Source organism: Cetorhinus maximus, chromosome 6, assembly GCF_964194155.1.
Source record: "Cetorhinus maximus chromosome 6, sCetMax3.hap1.1, whole genome shotgun sequence".
NCBI classification, from domain to species: Eukaryota; Metazoa; Chordata; class Chondrichthyes; order Lamniformes; family Cetorhinidae; genus Cetorhinus; species Cetorhinus maximus.
Window position 1 is genome coordinate 154,152,983 of NC_135884.1, and position 24,260 is coordinate 154,177,242.

General features: G+C 42.7%; 1 protein-coding gene across 4 annotated transcripts in view; it reads right to left on the reverse strand.

Moving 5' to 3' along the window:
* garre1 (granule associated Rac and RHOG effector 1) overlaps positions 1 to 24,260 on the reverse strand; it is a 216,496-nt gene that overhangs the window by 12,855 nt on the left and 179,381 nt on the right. For all 4 annotated transcript variants that reach the window (XM_078544681.1, XM_078544680.1, XM_078544679.1 and 1 more), the window contains 4 exons: positions 22,637 to 22,732; positions 19,172 to 19,333; positions 4,045 to 4,200; positions 2,173 to 2,270 (listed from right to left, as the gene is read on the reverse strand). In XM_078544681.1, coding sequence (XP_078400807.1) covers positions 2,173 to 2,270; positions 4,045 to 4,200; positions 19,172 to 19,333; positions 22,637 to 22,732 — 512 coding nt within the window. The remainder of the gene's footprint in view (positions 1 to 2,172; positions 2,271 to 4,044; positions 4,201 to 19,171; positions 19,334 to 22,636; positions 22,733 to 24,260) is intronic.

Below are 24,260 nucleotides of genomic sequence, written 5' to 3' on the forward strand. Positions count from 1 at the left end.
TTTCATCTCCACAAGATGATGAGCATGTAGCAAGTCAAAGCCGTTGGGGAGGGGGTAGCTTCAGATTGTGCACTTTTGCTGATGGCTGAAGAAACCAATCTGAGAGGGGCAGGTTCTGCCACAAGTGCCGCATATGAAGCTGTCATCAGGTATTGTGGGTTGTTGTTTTCAGTGTTGGCACCAGTTGTCAAGCCGCTCTAGCCATTGATCGTCATGGTGATGCACGCTGGCCCACAGGTGATGTCACCATTTCCCTCTGTCATTAGCTAGTGTCTCCCAGGTGTGAGGATCGATGTTAAGGGCCTTCACGTCACACTCCCTAGTATCTTTGAAGTGAAGTTTGGGGCATCCTACTCGCTCCAGCTTCCTACCCTAACAAAAAATCCTCAGTCTTCCATCCTGCGAATGTGCCTAAGCCACCGCTGTTTGATGGGTGCCAAAATACTTGGGGGATTTGAAAGGGCTGCCACTATCCACATAAAACCACACTTACACAGGGCTGGTGTGTTGGCACCTTTCACATACAGTCCAAAAGCACCGCTCATGTAATGGACCTAGAAATTACTCTCCATAATATTGGCTTACAAACACTTGACACATCAATATGAAATCAATATTTAAATGGTGGTGCTAACCTAAAATAAAAGCAAAATACTGCAGATGCTGGAGATCCAAAATAAAAACAAAAAGCGATGGCAAAACTCAGCAGGTCTGGCAGCATCTGTGGAGAGAAAAAACAGAGTTAACGTTTTGAGTCCAATATGATTCTCTTCTTGAGTTCCAAAGAAGAGTCATACTGGACTCAAAACATTAACTGTTTCTCTCTCACAGATGCTGCCAGGCCTGCTGAGGTGTTAACTTACTTATTTTAAATGGGTTAACTCCTCTATTACAGCAGCAAACAAAGGAATTTCATGCAAACTTAAGGGCTTAAACAGTAGCATTTACAGCACATAATTACATAATAGCCTCAAGTCATATCAAATTGTAAACACTAAAGAGCAGTATAATTTATGGTTCTATCTTAATAGTCTGAATTAGTTCAATCCACATTGAGAGAAAATTACAGCTAAGGGGTTCACTGATCAGGCTTGTATATGTGCACCAACACACACTGATCAACTTTAGCCGCCTGTGAGGACATCTCCTGTCCAGTATTCCTTCTAAGCTGCGTAGCCACACAGCAGCACGAAAGACCTCCAAAGGCCGCACAGGAGTCAGTCCTTTTAAATTATTTGCGCACAGCCACACAACCAAGCTTAGAGGGGCGACCCATATAAATAAATTAACCTGGCACTCCAAATAAAAATGAGGGAACATTGACCCCCCACCCCCAGCGCAAATCCCAGCCTTCAGGGGAAGACAAGACGGAGAAAAAAATAATTTGTTAGTTTTGGAGTTATAGAAAATTGGAGCAAATAAGGACTCATTAAAACGCAAATAAAATTCTAAGTGGTGCAACATATTGAAATCAGAAACTTTACAACCCACAAAATGTAATAAACAAACCACTGATCCCCTTTATTAGCACCATCTGTGTAATGATTCAATTCTCAGTCTATGTCAATATGGAGAGTAGTGAATAGGCCCAGAAAGAAACTCATATATCCCAATTACATGCTCATACAGTGTAACTGCAGCTGGGATCTCACCATTCTATTCACAGTCAATGTTAGAAAGTTCGAACATTCATCAGCAAGTACACTGCCCTTAAGCTAGAAACTTTGCATGCAGGGAGGAGGAGTGTCAGCTCCAAGATCTGTTAAATCTAACCCATATGGACTGGATGAAAGACTCCTCTCCCTAGTGACTGTGAAAGGAGTCTCAATCGCAATCTAGGGGTGCAGACCAACAGACCTCCCTTTAACAATCTCACAAAGAAACCACAGGATTATTGGCCTAGGAACTGCTACTTCTGAGGCTGGGACAGTGTAGCGGGAGTTTTCCTTCACAGCTAACCAATGCTGCACACGGCCTAAGGCTGCCTGATGCGGACACTAAGCCTAAAATGGAAAATGTTCTGCTCCCAAGATGAGTACACACCAAAATAATCATCATGCAGCAGTTAGCTGTGAACTAGTGGCAAAAGGACTCAATTCTGCTCGCTGTCCCTGTCAGATGGACAAGTCAGGAATCATTTCCATCATGCCCCTTAAAAACAATTACACTTACCATGTTGAAGGAACCTGAACCAAGATCCTGGAGCCCTCCAGGCTGATCTGTGGGGCGTAAGCTTCTTTATTCTCGATTTGCGCTGTGTCCACCACCACCTGACGGTTCCAAACAAGACGACAATATCAGTTCAACATCACTCCTATCACTGGCCACTCCTGTCTGTCAGGGAATTAAATCCCACTCGACTGCCTAATCTAAGTTCTGCACAAGTAACTCTCCATCAGCAATTACTCTCTCCTCTCCTCCCACTTCTCTAAAGACACTGACCTTCCTGGATTAAAAGTGCTGGTCATCCCATCCAAGTAACCAATCTGTGTTGACTAGAGTGTGGAGTGGGGAAAAGCTCATCCTATTGTCAGCTAGTGCACGCACACGCACACACACATGCGCAGACACACTGCTGGTTAAGGATATTTAGATAGTGCAAAGACCTGGATTGCTTTCTCCCCTGCTTAACTCAGAGACTTCATGGCTAGATATAGTGCTTCTGTTAACCTGTAAATTTAGGCACCTGCCAAGCCTGGCTCAGCATTGATCAAATAATCCAGGGAGATTGGAGTTCAAATTCAGGAGCCCTCTTGCTGTGCATGGCTCATCTGGTTACTGAATAAACAGGTCCAGGCAGCTGGGCAATGACTAACACCCTATATTTCGGCTAAACTGTGCAGCCAAGCAGCAGCCTGGGAGGTACTGCGCAGGCCTGGTTTTGTGATAAATACCACTTTATGTGTGACTGCTAAACTTAAAAGGACATCACACTGAAAAAAACTGGCCGCACACAACTACTAAATTTGAAAGGGGACATTGCTAATGACAATGGAAATTTGCAGGAAGAGGAGTCAATGGAGACTCGTGTCAGAGCATCACTGAATGCCTGGGACTGCCCTTGTTTAAATTTATTTACGGGATATGGGCGTCGCTGGCTGGGCCAGCATTTATTGCCCATCTCTAATTGCCCTCGAGGTGGTGCTGATAAGCTGCTTTCTTGAAATGTTGTAGTCCATGTGGTGTAGGTACACCCAAAATGCTATTAGGGAGGGAGTTGCAGGATTTTGATCCAGTGACAGTGAAGGCAATGTTTGCGGAAAGGGTGCAAAGAAGTGGGCTGCTTTGTCCTGGATGGTGTCAAGCTTCTTGCATGTTGTTGGGAGTTGCACTCATCCTAGCCTCTGACCTGCTCTTGTCGCCACAGTATTTATATGGTTAATCCAGTTCAGTTTCTGGTCAATGGTAACTCCCCCCGGGATGTTGATAATGGGGGAATTCAGAAAACATGTTCACTTTTTACAGGCTATGATAAACCATTTTGCCTGGTGCAAGACTCAGCTAATTGAATTTAAACAGTTAAAACTCAAGTCCTTTGTGCTTTTGGCTTACTTACATTAAGGAGAAGGTGCAGACTTATTTCGTGAGGGAATCTTTATGGGTGTCAACCTTGGCTCATTGGTTATCACTTTCACTTCTGGATCATCAAGCTGTGAGTTCAAACTGCATTCTGGGGTCATGAGAATATAATCTAGGCTGACACTTCAGTGCAGCACTGAGGGAGTGTTGCATTGTCAGAGGTGATGTTTTCCACATGAGATGCTAAACTGAGACCTGGTCAACAGGATTCAACAGCTCATGGTATTATTTGCCCTATGCCAACTTGCATGTGGCTCAGGTAATAATCCAAAGATTATTAACCAGGTGCCTGGTTAAGATCAGAATACAGCGAATGGGTGAATACAGTTGTAAACCCTCACCCAGCCACTCCATGGCACAGCTGCTGCCCAATGCAGCCACTGGGCTATGGATTGGAAATTGGTACATTTCCATTGCGTTTCACTTCCCATACCAATGTAACAGAATGAAGCTGCAGTTACTTACCAATCCTGCCTGTCCAAACAGCAACTGCACAGCAGTTTTGCAGGCACCACGCCAGGTGGATGGGCAGACCTGATTGAGGATCTCTGTCGGAGACTCATCTCGCGGGGAGACTTCATTCTGTCCAGCTGCCTCCTTGATGAGCTGCACCATTGCTTGCTGCAAGGGGTAGCAAACAAAGCCCATGTGAGCTTTCCATATAACAGCCGTGTGTTAAAACAAATCTCCTCCATTTGATATAAACCCTTACAGTTTAAGGAGAAAAATAGAGCAGGCTTGTGAAAACACAAGGTAGACTTGAAGAGTAGATGAGATGGCACCATCTACAGCTGTGAATCATTCCCTTATACAGTGGTGCTACCCGCCTCATTTGATAACCTGCAGACTTTTGAAATCCTAGTTGGACTAACGGAACCTTTATCTCCATTCACCTTTGTCCTTCCTTGCTCTTTTCAAGCGCAATAGTGCTCCGCACTTGGAGCTCAGCCCCTGACTTGGGTTCTTCAGCATATCAAAGTGTTAACTTATAGATCACTACTGTAATCGCTCTTCTAAAGGGATCAGTTCCTTTTCTTTCACGTCAATTACCCTACAGCATTACTGAGTAATAAACTATACATTGCATTCATAAAAGTTCACATTTTTGTCAGTACTCTGATCAAACTGCATTTCTGAGGACTGTGTCCAGTTCTAGTCACCACAACATGAGAAATGTTCAAACCGTGGGGCCAGTGCAAGCGAGCACCATGCGATTGATGCCTAACATCAGGGCACTAAGCTGTGAGGAATGATTGGAAAAACCCAGGCGTTTCAGCCTTGTTGGAAGGTGATTTAAGATGGCACCTTACAGAGCAACACAAGACAATAAATAGGACAAATCTAGAACACGACTGCAAACCAAATTGTGAGAACAGTTCATAAGTTGTGAAAGGTAAATTTAGGGCTGATGGAAGAGAATTATAACGGACCAGACATTGCGTAGAGTAGTCGAGACAAAAACCCTGGCATCACTTAAAAAAAACAGCTGGATGTAGTAACTGAGAGCGAAGGGGTGGTTATAGTTTTCTTCCAGCTAGATGAGGTACTTTGAGCCAAATGATCTCCCCCACTCCTACCCATTTGTGAGCAATACACCCAATCTCACATAGGAATCTTACTAAAGATTAAAACAAAAACCATTTGTTCCTTGTGGTGCAGAGTTTGTGTAACATATCAGACTTCTGTCTGCAATGCTAAGGTGCAATAGTCCACATAAACAGAAGTCCCACAAGAGCACAATAAAAACCTGTTTTTAAAAAAGCATGTTGTTGTCAGTCCTGGGGACCAGTGGAAAATAAGGTGCAGGGAGAGCTGCACGACATCCATTAATCTGACCATTAATCACACAACCAAACCACTTGGCTGACCACAAACATCTCCAGCATGCTTTGATCAGTGAGTTCCCATGCACTTAGAATGAATCATCCTTTTTCCATTCATTTACACTGCAGTTCACCAGAACTTTCCTTCATATGTTCCCTCACAGGAATATCACACTCTATTTAAAGTTTATATTTACACTCCGAGTCCCTCTGTGGCCTAAGCTTCTCCAGCTAGGGAGGATCTGGCCCACAAAACGCCTTTGTTTAGAGAGTCATATGGCACAAGAGGAGGCCATTCACCCCACTGTGCCTGTGCTGGCTCTTTGAAAGGTCTATCCAATTAACTCCACTCCTAGAGCCACACAAATCTTTTTCAAGTACTTTCCTTTTGAAAGTTACAATTGAATCTGCTTCCACCACCATTTCAGCCAGTGCATTCCAGATCACGACAACTCACTGCGTAAAAAAATTATCCTCATCTCACCTGTTTATTTTTTGTCAATTATCTTAAATTATTGTACATACCCACCCTACCCCCCCATCCCGACTATCCACACCCCCAAAGGACTCTCACCATCCCCCACCACAGGCTCCCCCAAAAGCACGACCCTGCCCCACAACCCGCCAACTGCCCACCCCCACAACTACCCCACACCCCATGACGGTCCACTCCCTCAACCCCCGGCCACCAAATTCTACTCACTTACCTGACAAACCTACCTTCTCCTGGCTTCAAAGTGGCTGGATCTTTAAACTCAGCTGATTTAGGGCAGCCTGTGCCGTAAAAAAGGGGCATTGCATCCTTGAGCCTGACTCTTAAGCCCTTGACTGGAGGCCTCAGGAATGCGCTACACAGTTCTCACCCAGCCTGAGGCGGAAGGTCGGGCAAGAAAGGGTCAAAAGAATTTGAAGGTAAGAAAGTAAGAGCAGAGTGGCAATCCGACTCCGATTGTCACTCCATAGAAGTTCAGGCCCATTGAAACCAGCATTAAGACTATTGGTGGATGCAAGAGACATGGTTGAGGCACAGACTAAGAATTCGCGCAATATTTGCCAAAGTTGCTGCAAACGAGCAGGTTGGTGGACGAGGTAACAATAGATAAAGAGGCGGCATTTAAAGGGATAAGTCATCTGGTCCAGTTAGAATGCATCCTAGGTTGCTGAGGGAACGAAGGGTAGAAATTGCGGAGGGGCTGACCACAATTTTTGAATCCTCCTAAGATAGGGGCGGTGCCAGAGGATTTTTTTTAATTTTAGTGTTTTGGTGCCACAGCGTGGATCCACCCAGAGCACAGCCTTCAGTTCTGGGCATCACACTTCAGGAAGGATATATTGGCCTTGGAGAAGGAGAGTGTTGATTTATCGGAATGATACTGGGGCTAAAAGAGGTAAATTATGACAGGGTTGCATAGCCTTGGTTAGTAAAATTAATATAAATTTAGATGGTTGAGGTGGTGATCTAATCAAGGTGTTTAAACTAATGGAAGGGTTCGCTAAGGCAGATGGAGAGAAACTATTTCCTCTGGTATGACAGTCCAGAACAAGGGAAATAGCCTTAAAATTTGAGCTCAACCATTCAGGAGGCACTTTTTTCACACAAAGGGTAGTGCAAATCTTGAACACTCCTCCAAAAAGCTGAGGATGCTAGGGGTCAGTCAGAGCTTTCAAGGCTGAGATTGACAGATTTTTATTAGGCGAGGATATTGAGGGATGAATAGGACTAACATAAGATCAACCACAATCTAATTTAATGGCAAAATAGGGGCCAAATGGCATCGTAGTGTTGAGGGGAGCTGATGAGAATTGTGAGCAAAGATGCAAGGCCATTGAAATGATGACCACCCTCCCCCTACCCATATATCTGAAGGAGTCAAGTCTCAAATTGTTGCTTGGTATTGCATATTGCTGAAAAGACAGATATGCGGTTGAAGCTTTTTGTCTTGCACTCATCAGTACAGAATCGCAAGAATACCAAACTTCAAAGGGAACAACAATTTATACTGCAGAAGAAGAGGGTGCTGATTGCTTGGCAAGTGCACTATGATTTGTCGAGGTGTTGCCATGGAGAATGCACCAGGGTACCAGTTAACCCCCAAGCTTTTGTTTAAATTCAAAACCGGCAAGGCAACTCTGTCCGATCAAGGCATTGCCAGGGGAATGCACCAAGGGATGGCTGTTCCCCCTAAGCTTTTGTTTAGTTGAAAAAGACACAAGGCCCAAACATGTTCTTTCTGTTTGCAAAGTACTGGCCCAGCATATGGAAATATTGAATATATTTATAATTACAAAATACATTTATAGGTATATTATATATTGTATAAATGAATATTTTTTCAGCAATACTCAAGTCAAGTATCCTTACAAAGATCAGCAGAAAATAAGTGGTTATTCTGCCAAATGCATTACTGAACAGCTAGATTTCACACATTCAAACAAATCACAAGGATGTAACCTTGCAACCAAGATCTAACATTTTTATAAATGAAAGCACTTGCAGAACTGCAAGATTTTTGGATTTCTCCGCTGATGGAACTTTTGTCCTGTCAACCTCCTCCCCACAACCAGCATCCAAAACCTAGCTGACTTGCTGTCCAATAACTTTCATTAAAATGTCCATGTTTATGACTCTTTCTCTTGTTTCCCAAAACAATGTTGTCCAGTACATTGGCCATAACATCATGAAGTAGGGCAGGAGGAGGTTTGTGTGGAACATTGATCAGTGGACCCAATAGCCTCTTTTTACACTGTATATTACAGGCAACTGGAAATCCAGATGTGGCTTATTGCATTTCTGACACAGCCTTGGTCATCTGAAGATTTTTAAATGCCCCACTTTTTAAACCTTAAAAAAAACAGCAGCTGTCACAGAAAGAACTCTGAGGAACTGCTTTGATTGACAGTTGCAGGGTTAGGAAAAAAAAGTGGCATCTGGTCATGCAATTTCAATAGTTTTTGCTGACATTTTCTGCAGGCTGTCATTATGAATTTCTGAGTTATGAATTTATGAATGGCTGAGTTTCAAAAGCTACAATTGTCTCATCAGGGGTGTTTGGAGTTCATAGTTTGATTGACATCTTAAATAGACTATTAAAGGATTAGCCGTCATTGATGTGAAGTTTGTTTTCATGAGAGATTAACCACTTGAGAATTTTAAAATACACTTTGAGAGTTGGAGATTTTTCACGGTCAAGCATGTGCTGGTGCTGGATTGTTAGAAATTTATATTTTTCATCTCCACATAGCTCCAGAGGTCTGCCCATTGTGCAGTGAATATAGGAGTGGATTGGAGGGTATGAGGGGTGACAAGGGGTGGGTGGGGGGCATGGGTTGACAGAGTTGGCATAGGGTTAGATGGGGAGGGTAAGGTGTGATAAAGAACAGTGCTGGAGGCCCACAGGGCGAGCCTGAGAGAGGACCATGTTGGAGGCCCTCAAGACAAATCTGAGAGAGGAGTGTCAGAGACCCTCAGAGCGGGCCTGAGAGAGAGAGCAGGGTCGAAGACCAACAGCTGAAAGCAGCAGTAGAGGAAGTCAGCAGGACCACTTTCGAGAAAAGAGAAAAAAATGTCAAAGTGCGATGTTAGAAGTGACTGATCGTTCAAAAAAGGGTGTAAGGATAAGCCAAGCGACCACAGGCCAGTCAGTTTAATCTCAGTCATGGGAAAACTCTTAGAAACTAGAACTTGGGACAAAATTAACATTTACTTGGGCAAATGCAGGTTTGCACAGATTTAAGGGCAAGTCGTGTTTAACTAATTTGCTTTAGTTTTTTGATAAGGTAACAGAGAGAGTAGATGAGGGTAATGCAGTTGATGTGATGCACATGGACTTCCAAAATGCATTTGATAAAGTGCCGCACAACAGACTTGTGAGCAAAGTTATAGCTCATGGAATAAAAGGGGCACCGCAAAATGGATACAAAATTGGCTGAGTGACAGGAAGCAGAGTAGTGGTAAATGTTTGATTTTCAGATTGGAGGAAGCTTTATAGTGGGGTTCCCCAGGAATCTGTGTTAGGACACCTGCTCTTCTTGATTTAGATTAGTGAACTAGACCTTGCTGCATGGGGCACAATTTCAAAATTTTTGGATGATACGAAACTTGAAAGTATAGTGAACCATGAGGAGGATAGTGTAGAACTTCAAAAGGACATAAGCAAGGGAAGTTGGTGGACAAGTGGCAGATGAAATTTAATGCAAAGTTCGAAGTGGTTCATTTTGGTAGGAAGAATGCGGAGAGACAATACAAAGTAAAGGGTGCAATTCTAAAGGAGGTGCAGGAGCAGGGGGACCTGGGTGTATATGTGCCCAAATCATTGAAGATGGCAGGACAAGTTGAGAGCGCGCTTAAAAAAGCATACGGGATCCTGGGGTTTTATAAATAGGGGCATAGAGTACAAAAGCTAGGAAATTATGATAAAGTTTCTGTACAAAACACTGGTTTGGCCTCAACTGGAGAACTGCATCCAGTTCTGAGCACCATACTTCAAGCAGGATGTGAAGCCATTAGAGAGGGTGCAGAAAAGATTCATGAGAATTGTTCCAGGGCTGAGAAACTTCAGTTACATAGAAAGACAGGAGAAGCGGAGGCTGTTCTCCTTTGAGGAGGTTGGGAGGAAATTTGATTGAAATGTTCAAAAACATGAGGGGTCTGGGCAGAGTGGATAGGGAGAAATTGTTCCCATTGGTGGAAGGATCGAGAACCAGGGGACACAGATTTACGGTAACTGGCAAAATAAGCAATGGCAACATGAGAAAAAACTTTTTCACACAGCGAGTGGTTAGGATCTGGAATGCATTGCCTGTGAGTGGGGTGCAGGCCGATTCAATCATGGTTTTCAAAAGGAAATTGGGTAATTACCTGAAGAGGAAAAATTTGCAGTGCTCTGGGGAAAAGACAGGGGAGTGGGGACTAGGTGCACTGCTCTTGCGGATGGCTAGCACAGACACAACAGGCCAAATGGCCTCTGCAGTGCTATAACCATTCAATGAGTGTTTGTCAACCCAATATTTGTAGACAATTTGTATGTTAACCTTTTTGTGTGATTGTTGGCAAAATGGTAAGATGAAAAGCAGAGTTTGAGAGTGTTTTTGAACAGTGTTTAATGCTTGGGACAGTGCGGCAAGGTGGAATTGAGGTAGATCAGTCATTATCTTATTGAATGGTGGAGCAGACTCAAAGGGCCGAATGCCCTACTTTAGCTGCTATTTCTTGTGCTTACTTTCTTGGCGACTGAATAGTAGTAATGTTTGTTCAGTAAATATGTAAGTACAATTACCCATAGCGTGCAAGCTTATGCAAGTGCTTTCTATTAGAATAGTGTCACTGCAGCCACACCTGAGGGTAGTTCAGGGCTTCTATTAGGCAACACTGCAAAAATGCTGAGCGAGGGGAAACACGGTTTTACAGGCACTGACTGGAGTACTCTTCCCTCAGCTGCTCACGTTCCCCACCCCTCTCCTGTCTCTTGTACAGCGTTATTTCATATGAAATACATTATTTCAGCCACCATATCACTCGAAAGTTCTTGATGGGAATTAATGCACTCTGACATCAGGAAGTAAAAACAATGGTGCTAGTAAAATCCAACCTATCACAGACATTCACCATGCATTACCGTAGGGACACACCGAAACACAGAAGCACTGCAACGACGACAGCTCCAAGGTCTCAAAGGAAATTACCAGCTTGAAGGGAATGTCGCTGCACTTTCAAAATACCAATGTGTTGAAAGGCAAATTTTATATAATCAAAACCTTCTGACACATCTGTGAACACACACACACACAGACGCGCATACACAGACGCACACAGACAGCCTGAACCAAATGCATTTGATACAAGCAGCTGTCAAGAACTATAGTCATTTCAGCCTAAGTACGTCACATGCTTGGGATCAACTCTCCATTTACAAAAAAACTCAAACTGTCAATTTAATTAACCCTTCAAGAGCTGGTGTAGCATTGCCGCATTATAAATTTACTATCCAAGGAATGGTACAGACTGGAAGTTGCCCCAGACTGATGCAAATTAACAGACTGCAGGCAGAGGGACAGTAGTGGGTGTTAGAATTGGCCTCAGTGTCAAAGAGTGGGAAAGCCGACCTGTGTTTGTTTCTCATGACTATCCAGTGACTCCCCTGATGGAAGTGTGTATGTGAATGTTGTGCAGGGGCAGGCTTGGGCTCAGCTGTGATGCTTCCCAGAGTCAAACAGCCGGCAAAGCCCAAACATCAACACTGGTCATTGTGTCAGGTACTGGAGGAAGTTTGAAGCCTGTAGAACCACGTGCACGAGCAATGATAAAGGTCTTAATAAAATGAAAAGGTCAGGTGTAGGAACACAGGTCCAGAAGCAGCATCATTATCAAACTAGCCAGTCCCAAAATGGAAAAGAAATTTCACATGCACTCTTCTTCAGCTCTTCAGTTCCTATTCATCAAAAATGATCAATTTCCTCTGGAATAACCCAGCAACCAAATATTTCTATTCCACTTATTAAATGACTCCATTGCTTTCACAATAACTGTAGAGCACTTCCTTAAAGAATCCTATGAATGCGTCACTACAAATGCATCCTTCTTATCACATAACCCACTTAATCATGAAATGCAGTTATAACATTTCTAGGATTCTCCAGTTATTTGTTCTCGAACCTAGCACAAGGGGTTGATTCTATGTCAGAGGCACACTTTCTGCACACTTACATCATAAGCACTAAGTACTCCAGTAGGTCACATGCTGTGAATGAACAATAGCCCTGTTTACTGTCAATACAGAAACAATGACTCCAGACCCCACCAACTCTGACACAGGGTACAAGCTGCTGAATAATGTATTTTGCTTCTGTTAATTTTAAAATAGAAAATTAAGTTTCACTCAAATTACTGTGCTTGTTACATAACAATAAAACATCTCAATGTTCATCTCTCACTCTGCGTCACATGAATCATGTAAACTAACGCCCACAATGCAAAGATTAGATGTGAAGTCCTGGATTCACTGATCGATTCATTGGCCCTGTACACTGATTCAAATAAGCTAGTTGACTATTTCAGATATCCAGAATCTGCCATATTTTGCTTTTGTGAAGCTAGACTATTATCTTGGCGTACATCCTGTACAACCGTCTGAGGTCCCAGCTATCACAAAGTCAACAACACTCGCTTACAGCTAATGAAAGGTGACGTACTACAGGGCAGTCCCACAGGCTTCAAATGGAACGCTGGCCTTTATTTCAAAGGGAATGGAGTATAAAAATAGGGAAGTTTTGCCAAAACTATACAAGGCACTGGTTAGACCGCACCTAGAATACTGTGAACAGTTTTGGTCCTCTTATCTAAGGAGAGATATACTGACATCGGAGGCAGTCCAGAGAAGGTTCACTAGGTTGATCCTGGGTATAGAGGGATTTTCTTATGAGGAGAGGTTGAGTAGGTTGGGCCTGTACTCATTGGAGTTTAGAAGAATGAGAAGCGACCTTATTGAAACATATAAGATTCTTAGGGGGCTTGACTGGGTAGATGCTGAGAGGTTGTTTCCCCTTATGGGAGAGTCTAGGACCAGAGGGCATAATCTCAGAGTAAGGGGTCGCCCATTTAAAACAGAGATGAGGAGGAATTTCTTCTCTCAGAGGGTGGCCAATCTGTGGAATTCTTTACCGCAGAGGGCTATAGAGGCTGGGTCGTTAAGTATATTTAAGGCTGAGGTAGACAAATTTTAATCAGTAAGGAAATCAAGGGTTATGGAGAAAAGGCAGGAAAGTGGAATTGAGAATTATCAGATTAGCCATGATCTCATTGAATGGCAGAGCAGACTCATTGAATGGTGGAACAGTTAAGGAGGTTGCTCAGATTCCAGTCTCAGGCCACTCATTCACCTTCAGGTGGGTCATTCACCAACCTTGGCAGCCAGGAACACATTGGGAAGTGGTTTCAGTCTACAAAGAATAATCAGAGCTAACACCCTTGTCTTTTCGTGCAAAGCAATATAGGATAAGACCACATCTGGAGTGCCATGTACACCTTTGATCTCCTTATCAAAGGAAGAACATATCAATAGATAAAATAAGAGTAGGCCATTCAGCCCCTCAAGCCTGCTCTGCCATTCAATAAGATCATGGCTGATCTGTTTGCATTTCAAGTTCCCATTTGCCATTTACCCCCAATAATCTTTGATTCCCTTGCCTAATAAGAATCTATCTACCTCCACCTTAAAAATATTCAGTGACCCCACTTCCACGACTTTCAGAGGCAGAGAGTTCCAAAGTCTCACAACCCTCAGAAAAAATGACTCCTCATCTCTGCCCCATAAGGGTGACCCCTAATTTCAAAACAGTGCTCCTTAGTTCTGTACTCACCCACAAGAGGAAACATCCTTTCCATGTCCACCTTGTCAAGACCATTCTGAATCTTATATACCTGAATCAAGTTACCCCTCACTCTTCTAACCTCCAGTGTAAAAAAGGCCAGTCTGTCCAACTTACCCTCATAAGACAACCCACTTATTCCAGGTATCAATCTAGTAAACCTCCTCTGAACCACCTCAAATGCATTTACATCGTTCCTTAAATAAGGAGACCAAAACTGCATATAATATTCGAGACACAGTCTCATCAATGTCCTGTGTAACTGAAGCATAACATTCTTACTTCAATGTTCAATGAAAAGTGCAGGAGGGCATCCAGGGGCAGCAGTAGGCACACCTAAAAATGAGGAGTCAACCTGGTGAAGCTACAACACAGGGCTATTTGCATGCCAAACAGCATAAGCAGCAAGTGATAGACAGAGGTAAGTGATTCCACAGCCAACGTTATCAGAGCTAAGCTCTGCAGTCCTGCCACACTCATAAATGGTGGCGGACAATTAAACATGTCACTGGAAGGGGAAGCTCCATAAATATCCCCATCCTCAGTGCAAAAAATAAGGCTGAAGCATTTGCAACAATCTTCAATCAGAAGTGCCAACTGGATGGATCCATTTCAGTCTCCTCCAGAGGTCCCCAACATCACAGATGCCAGTCTTCATCCAATTCAATTCACTCCACTTGATATCAATAAATGGCTGAAGGCACTGGATACTGCAAAGGCTATGGGCCCTGACGATATTCCAGCAATAATGCTGAAGAATTGTGCCCCAGAACTTGCCAGGCCCCTAGCCAAGCTGTTCCAGTGCAGCTACAACACTGGCATCTACCTGGCTATGTGGAAAATTGCTCAGGTATGTCCTGTACACAAAAAGCAGGACAAATCCAACCGGCCAATTACCACCCCATCAGTCTACTCTCAATCATCCATAAAGTGATGGAAGGGGTCATCAACAGTGCTATCAAGCGGCACTTGCTTAACAATAACCTGCTCACTGACGCTCAGTTTGGGTTCTGCCAGGGCCACTCAGCTCCTGGCCTCAATACAGCCTTGGTTCAAACATGGACAAAAGAGCTGAACTCCAGAGATGATAGTGACTGTCCTTAGCATAAAGGGAGCATTTGATCCAAGTGTGGCATCAAGGAGCCCTAGCAAATCTGGAGCCAATTGGAACAAGTGGCCAAACTCTCCACTGGTTGGAGCCATACCTAGCACATAGGAAGATGGTTGTGGTTGTTGGAGGTCAGCTCCAGGACATCACTGCAGGAGTTCCTCAGGGTAGTGTCCTCAGCCCAACCATCTGAAGCTGCTTCATCAATAACCTTCCCTCCATCATAAGGTCAGAAGTGGGGATACTTGCTGATGATTGCACAATGTTCAGTACCATTCGCAACTCCTCAGTTACTGAAGCAGTCCATGTCCAAATGCAGCAAGATCTGGACAATATCCAGACTTGGGCTGACAAGTGGCAGCTCACTATCACCTTCTCAAGGGCAATTATGGATGGACAATAAATGCTAGCTTAGCCAACGACGCCCACATCCCATGAATGAATAAAATGTTCAATCTCCCCTCATAATAAAGGATAGCATTCCATTAGCCTTTTTAATTACTTGCTGTACCTGCATACTAACTTTTAGTGACTCGTGCATGAGAACACCTAGATGCCTCTGCACCTCAGAATTCTGCGGACATTCTCCATTTAAGTAATACTCCGCTTTTTTATTCTGTGCTGGGGCCTCAGCTTTTTACAATTTATACCACTGACCTAGATGAGGGGAGCGAAGGCATTGTAGTTAAATTTGCAGATGACACAAAGATAGGTAGGAAAGTAGATTGTGAAGGGTACATAAGGAGGTTGCAGACGGATATAGATAGGTTGAACGAGTGGGCAAAAATCTGGCAGATGGAGTATAATGTGGGGAAATGTGAAGTTGTTCACTTTGGCAGGAAGAATAAAAAAAGCAGAGTATTGCTTAAATGGAGAATGACCGCAGAATTCTGAGGTGCAGGATAATCTAGCGTAAGAGTCACAAAAAGTTAATATGCAGCTACAGCAAGTAATTAAGGAGGTTAATGGAATGCTATCCTTTATTATAAGAGAAATTGAAAATAAGGGTGTTATGTGCTCGAATACCGTGCGCAATTTTGGTCTCCTTACTTAAAAGAAGGATGTAAATGCACTGGGCGCGGTTCAGAGGTGGTTTACTAGATTGATACCTGGAATGAGTGGGTCGTCTTATGAGGAAAGGTTAGAGAGACTGGGCTTGTTTCCACTGGAGTTTAGAAGAGTGAGGGGTGACTTGATTGAAGTAAAGAATATCTTGAACGGTCTCGACAAGTTGGACGTGGAAAGGATATTTAGGGGTTTCCCTTTTAGGACAGAGATGAGAATTTTTTTCTCTGAGGGTTGAGTGACTTTGGAACTCTGCCTCAGGAGCTGGTGGAGGTCGGGTCATTGAATATTTTTAAGGCGGACATAGACTCTTGTTAGGCAAGGGAATCTACCTAAGGTTTTCGGGGATAGGTGGGAATGTGGAATTTAAAACAAACAGATCAGCCATGATCTTATTGAATGGCAGAGGAGGCTTGAGTGGCCGAATGGCCTACTCCTGCTGCTATTTCATATCTTCGTATGACAGGGTAGATACTGAGAAGCTGAAATTCTCCCCACTGGAGAATTTAGAACTAAGGATTACATCCTCAGATTAAGAAGTCAATCAGTTAGGACTGAGATGAGGAAAAATTCAGAGGGTTTTAATTTTTGGAATTCTCCACCCTAGAGGGCTATGGATGCTCAGATAAGCCTATTCAAGAATGAGATCAATTGGGTTTTGGGCACTAAGGAAATCAAATAAAGCGATAAAGTTGGTAAGTGCAGTTGTGGCAGAAGATCAGCCATGATAGTGAATGGGAGGGCATATGACCTACTCTTGGTCCTATTCCCCATGCGCTTATGTTCACCAACCGGTCTGAGGGATCTGTTTATGAGTAAATCATACAAAGATGTGAATAGCTCCCTTTGAATTTGCAACTACAGGCAAGACCAAATGTATATATTATTCAATATATATACACAACCAGAAACAGTCCTCCCAATTACTGGCAACAGAAAGTGCTCCTGAATTTTTATATCTTAACATAGGAACATTGAAATCGCTAGTGAAAATAAGACCAAGGTCCATCGAGTTCATCTTCTACCATCCTGGTAGTTGTACAATCCAATAATGATGGAGTTGACTAATCACTGTGTTCAATCTCTCTTAATTAATCTACAACAGACCCAGACATGAGGTGTGGAAAACCCAGAGTGGTGGAGAGCTTTGGGAACCATAGGCCTCTCAAGCACACTATATCTAACACGTCATGTCTCAAGTTACTCATGCACAGCATTGCAAGATATTACTTTTGGATAGAAACTGTGATTTTGATTTGAACTCTGATTTGAAACGTTACTGATCCTTGACCCTTTACAGAAAGGGCTGACAATTACTTATCCCGTTTCAAGTCTTTCCACTAATACAAATGCTACAGATTCTGAAAATCTGAACTATAAACAGAAAATGCTGGAAACTCTCAGCTGGTCTGGCAGTATCTGTAGAGAGAGAAACAGAGTTAACGTTACAGGGCAACGATCTTTCATCAGTGTTTGAAATGTCAACTCTTTCTCATTCTACAGATGCTGCCAGGTGCGAGTATCTGAAGCCTTTTCTGTATTTATTTCAGATCTTTACTATATGGTTTTGTTCTGTATAAGCCCCTTCTTTCCTAAACTCTACGTATGCATGAAGGATGTGGTCTCTGAACCCACTTTAAAAAAATGGTAAAACTGTCATCGTCACCTAGAAGATACAGGAGCAGGTCAATACCATCAGGTCTCACAAACCTGGGCCCTGGATTGTGTCTCTGAAGTGAGAATAAGCTCATGGTGGTGCAGTATACTGAACTGGAGTGCAGAGCTGAAGCCAGATCCAAAGACAGAATAGCAGTGTGTTGCAAATAAACAGAAGACAATCAAAATTCAGGGGGAAAATCAGGAATATCACTACAATCACATTAATCAGTACTTTTAGCTAACAGCAAATTAAGCCATTTTTGAGACACAATTAGTGAACGTGTACTAGGACTGAAATTGCAGAAAGTGGTAGAATCTTTTCCAGACAAAACCTAGAGTGTGAGATCTGTTTCAGAAATTACATAATTTAAAGGTTTACAATTGTTTCATATAATTTTTAAACTGGGCATGTGTGACAATTAAGGTCTTGTAACAGAAAAAAGATCATTTTTAAGCATTGTTCCCAACTTCAGTGCCCTGTCAAATCCCAAGCTACACGTCTGACCCTATAACCTCTCTGTCACAAAGATCACCTACTTCGAACTCCATAACATTACCCACCTCCAACCCTACTTCAGTCTATCTGCCACTGAAAACTGCATCCATGCCAAACTCAACTATTCCAGTGCTCTCCCAGATAGTATCCCATCCACCACACTCAACTCTGCTGACTGTATTCGCTCTAACACCAAGTCCTGTTGATCCATCATTTGTAAGTTCGCTGACCTATAGTGGCTGCCAGTTGAACAATGTCTTGCTTTTAAAGTTCTCATCCTTGCTTTTAAATCTCTCCATGGCCTCACCCCTACCTACCTCAATGACCATTTCCAGCCCCACAACTCACCTTCCCAAACTCTGCTCTTCATACTAAAGCCTCTTGTGCATTCTCATCACCACCGCCATCGCTCGCTGTCCTTCCCTTCCTCCTGTCAATGGCAGCCAGGCCTTCAACCACCTAATCCTCCTGGCTCTGGAATTTCCTTCCTCTCTCCCCCTCATTCTCCCCTAAGACCCTCCTTAAAACCCAGCTCTGGGACCAAGCTTTTAGACATTGCTCCTCGTTTGCTCAAGGTCTTTTTCTCCTTTTACCTCTGTGAAGTGCCATGGAACTTTTATTGAAGGTGCTACATAAATGCAGCTTTTGTTGTTAAATCAGGTGGATTCCATGCACAGATCTTAACATGGACAACACCACACAATCAGAATGAAGGTTTTATGGAAACATACAACAATATTACACAAAGCTAGGGATTAATCTTGTAGCCCTATTCTACATCAATCCAAAACCTCAATATTTCTCACCACGCAAAGAAACCAAAACGAGACACAGTATTTATTTAACAATGAGCAACTGTCAATCAAAAGCAAGAGTTAATTGTAACTCTTTGTAGTTGTGAATAAACTTATAACAGAGTTAATCAAAAATTGCACTCCTGACTTTTCACTGCAAATCACTAACATTGTTGTCAATCTCTAATTTATAAAAATGCACTGTGGAACTGCCACATTTTAGATTACAATAAAAAATAAATTTTAAGTCCTTTACAGAACATATTTGTAAGGGGTTAGCTACCGTCTTAAGCTTCAGATTCTCTGCTCCGGACTCACTGAAGGAGACGCCCTTCAGGAAGTGAGGTCCAATCTGGACAGGTACGGTGGGGAGCTCACACTGAAGTGGCTGAGCAGGATACTGTCTTCTTCCGGCTTGTTTTACCTCAGCCTCACTGCAGCAGCCCTGTGAAAGGGTCAGAACATGAGATAGACATGGTGAAAAAGACCAATAAAGCAGCTTGACTTAGCACCAGGTACATAAGGCATCCCAACACCCAATCAAAAATCCCAGCGTCCTATCGTTTTATCATCAAATCATTCAACCTGCACCCAAAGATGTGATTTTTGCTGGTAATCATCATCCTCAAACTATTATTTTTTTGTAAATAATACGGGGGCTCATCAGAAGTGGGCCCTTGCTCTCTCCTAGCTAACTTACTCTGCCTTTTCTATGAGCGTGTCAATGGGCCAAAGGTTCTGCCAACCCAGTTCACAGACTCCAGGCAACTCCTTTCTTTTTGTACTTAAATTTCTTACATGTTGGGTCCCTTGTTTGGATTTTGTGGGCTTGGAGGCTTGAAGTGCTGCTGCCTCATTGATGGATAAACCCCAAGTCAGAATAAAGCGATGTGTTAGTGTCAGCAAACGGCTGTATGCAAATACACGTTCTCTGGAACGTGGCTTAAACTTCATTTGTGTCCCCAAGGTTGGACACTCCAGCTGTTACAGCTTAATCCCTGCCCACTTGAATATTTTAGTTATATTTTTCTCCTCTCTGCAGCTAAGCTATGGTTTGATTTGATGTACACCTCTACCACGCACAATGGGGGGGATTTGTAAAGAAAAACTCACCTTGACATTTTTTTTGGAAAAGCATATTGGCACAGCAATTTATAATCTACAATTCTAATCAACGATTGGCAAGTTAAATTGCAAAATTTACAATTTTAAAAGGAAAAATTTACTCTACAATTACCTTCTATTACCTTTCCTCTCCCGAAGGTACAACCTGCACCCAGGGTTATCCAAGTTCCTCACGTGAAGGGAGCATTCTCCACGTGTGAGTAGAGTTGCCAATTGTGGTGGACACAATTCTCCTGGAGGTTCCATTACATGATCTTCCTGCTTTCAACTAGCTTGCCCAGACAATAGCTTCCACCCCTCAACACCCCCACATTCAACATTTTTACAAGTAACAATCAATAAAATGTTTAAAGAAAATGAAAAAAAGTTAACACTACATTTTTAAATGCCCCTACAATTTTTCTCTTGGGTTTTGCTGGCAGCAGTGTTTAGGAAATGAAAATTCCTGGAGACTGCAGGATAATTCTGGAGGTTTGGAAACCCCTACGCCTAAGGAGAACAATCTCAGCTTCTCTCGTGTCTCCACATAATTAAAGCTTTTCACGTCTGGTACCCGATAGCCACAGGTTCAAGCCCCAATGGGCTACATGGCTACAGCAGGCAATGAAAGCCTGTTCCTATCCTCACTGGACACCCACAGATTGTCCAGCGGGGTTTTACTGGGCCACGACCAGGTTGATTCTTTGCTCTCCCAGCACCAGGTGTTTCAGTCAAAGCAGAATTCTCAACTCAGATCGGTTAAAACAGTGTAGACCTGGAATCAAATCCAGGGTCCTCAGGCCTGTATAGCTCAGCGCTATGGTGGACAACTTCTCTATCCATCAAAATACCATAATATTAGAAGCATGGTAATGGAAGTAAGGTATGGCTGCATTGATGATCATCCCCCATATCCTTCCTTTCACTTTGATCATCAATTTTCCTTTAAATGACAACTGATGACCTTAGCACAATGCTTTAAATTGAGAAGTAGATAGAAAAGCAGAAAACTGCAAATGGTAGAAAACAAACAAACACAGAAAATGCTGGAAAGACAAGTCAATTAATTTCTGTGTTGAGAAAAGATAGAGTAATGCCAGTTTGAATAAAGTATGAAACTTAACTATTCATTTCACAGAAGTCAACTCTTTGTGGCTGATAACACTCTTGTGAGGCACCTTTCGAACATTTTCCTATGGTGAAAGCCCTAGTTACCTGGAACTTCAGTTATGTGGAGAGATTGGAGAAGCTGGGGTTGCTTTCCTCAGAACAAAGAAGGTTATGGGAGATTTTTATAGAAGTGTTCAAATTCATGATAGTTGCTGAAAAGAAACATGTTGTTAAAGCTTTTTGTCTTGCACTCATAAGGACAAACGCAAGAAAGTCAAATTTCAAACTTTCAGGACAATTTACACAATAGGGGAAAAGGGTTTGTTAGTCAATTCTGATTGGCCGAGGTGTTGCCATGGAGAAAGTTCCCCAAGCTTCGGGTTAATTCAAAAGCAGCGCAAGGCTTGAGTATATTCCCTTTGCTTGCAGAGAACAGGTCCCTGTGTATGAATGTATTTCGCTTCTAGCAAGTGTAAACGAGCCGTATCATGAGCCTGGCTGATTATCTTAAATTGATTGTTAGTTTACTTATTCACAAACTCAAGATTCTTCAGGAGTGCTGCCCAATCGCGGAATCACATCTAACAGTAGATGTTTTGTTTTGGGCTGTGCAAGCATGGGCTAGTTGAGTACGGTCTGTACTCTATGCCTATTATGAACAACTGAAGAAAGATGCTCTTTGATTCGATCAGCCAACTGCTGGGACACATGGCCTCCATGCTGCCTTCATGAGAGGATTTGATGGAATAAATTAGGAAAAATAGTTTCCAGTGGCAGGAGAGTCAGTAACCAGAGGAGACAGGTTTAAGGTGATTGGCAAAAGAACCAGAGATGACACTTGGAAAAAAAAATTACACAGAAAATTATGACCTGGAACGTGCTGCCTGAAAGGGTGATGGAAACAGATTCAATAATAACTTTCAAAAAGGTGCTGGATAAATACTTAAAGAGGAAAATCTGCAGGGCAATGGGGAGCAGGGGATTGGGGCTAATTGGATAACTCCTTTACAGTAAGCACAGGAATGATGGGCTGAATGGCCTCTCCATGCTGCGTGACACGATAATTCTATAAATGCAAGCTGTTATTGATCTGTTGAGTTTTCAGCCTTTCTGGTTTGCTATGGAAATGAGATATATTGGCCATAATTCTACTGGACATATATATTAAAAAAAAACAAGAGACCAGTGCAAATTCACTTTTTAACATTTACCGTCAAGAACAAGTCACAACATTTTCCTAGCAATAGAGCGAGGTCTGGCAGTGCCAGAATATTTTACAAACTTCATTCAATGTGTGCAGTACTCACTCTTCACCACCAGATGTCCACTAACTATTTAAAAGAACCAATCACCAGATTCACAGCAGATGAGCAGGTAGATGATCTGCTCCAGGTTGAAGTTACACCCTCCTATTTTACTTCTTATTAGGGGTACCTGCTCTTTATTCAACCAGGGTCAGACTTCCTACCACATCACTGTCCGTGAAACTAAAGGCCATTACAACACCCATCAGGTGACTAAAATCTTTATTTACCTGTAAAGATGATTCAATGGCTTTAGGGTTTAGGTGGAATCCTGCCTTCACCGCATATTCACAGTGACCCAAGCTTTCCAAAGCCACTTTGTAAGCCTATGAGACAATTTAAAAAGTTGTAAGGTGTTAATCAAGAATCTAAATTTCAATGCAGGTACAGCAAGTGATTAGGAAGGCAAATGAAATGTTGGCACTTACTGCAAGGGGAATGGAAAATAAAAGTAAGGATAAAAGCAAAATACTGCAGATGCTGGAAATCTGAAACAAAAACAGAAAATGCTGGAAAAACTCAGCAGGTCTAACAACAACTGTGGAGAGAAAGACAGAGACTCTTCTTCAGAGTCATACGGACTTGAAATGTTAACTGTCTTTCTCTGCACAGATGCTGTTAGACCTGCTGAGTTTTTCCAGGATTTTCTGTTTTGGTATAAAAGAACGTTTTGCTACAGTTGTACAAGGCATTGGTGAGGCCACATCCAGAGTACTGTGTACAGTTTTGGTCTCCTTATTTAAGAATGGATATAAATGCTTTAGAAGCAGTTCAGAGAAGGTTCAAATGATTCCTGGGATAGGGGGGGGGTTATCTTATGAGGAAAGGTTGGACAGGTTGGCCCTGTATCCATTGGAGTTTGGAAGAATGGAGATGATCTTATTGAAACGGATAAGAACCTGAGGGGGCTTGCATGGTAGATGCTGAAAGGATGTTTTCCCTTATTGGAAGGGCCAGAACAAGGGGACACAGTTTAAAAATAAGGCATCTCCCATTTAAGGCAGAGGTGAGAAGAATTTTTTTCTCCAAGAGTTGTGAATCTTTGGAAATCTCTTCCCCAGAAAGTGGTGGAGGCAGGGTCATTGAATATTTTTAAGGCAGAGGTAGATAGATTCTTGACTAACAAGGGAGTCAAATTATATCGGGAGTAGGCAGGAATGGGGAGTTGAGACCGTAAGCAGATCAGCCATGATCTTATTGAGCGGCAGGGCAGGCTTGAGGGGCCGAATAGCCTATTTCTATCCCTGATTCATATGTTCATATGTATGTTAATTGATACAGCAAAGCCAATATGCGAATCTTCCATTACATAAAATTATTATATATAACATATTACACAGAAACAGATCATTTGGCCTAACTCGTCTATGTTGATGCTTACCATGCTACACAAGTCTTTTTATTTAATCACAGAATGCAAGTGTCGCTGGCTAGGCCAGCACTCATTGCCCATCCCTAACTCCTTTGAGAAGGTGATGGTGAGATGCCAGCTTGAGCCGCTACAGTCCATGTGATGTAGGTATACAGTGCTTTAGGGAGCGAGCTCCAGCATTTTGATCCAGCGACAGTAAGGAAACCAAATATGGCAGCATGATTAGTGGGAGCTGGTTCACCAACAGTTATATCCAAACTGAAAGACCAATATAGAAGGCCCATGAAATCATCATCTCAAGTTGCACCCATCAGCAACTGATAACCACCTAGCGTTATACAGCCAAGAACATTCTGCCCAGACACAGGGCAAGTTTGCAACCAGAGAATCCATAATTGCACGATTGGGTGTTTTTCACATTTCATGTGAAGCATGAAAAGTATCCAACAGCGCATGCAGCCTGTAAAGAAACAATTGTTAGG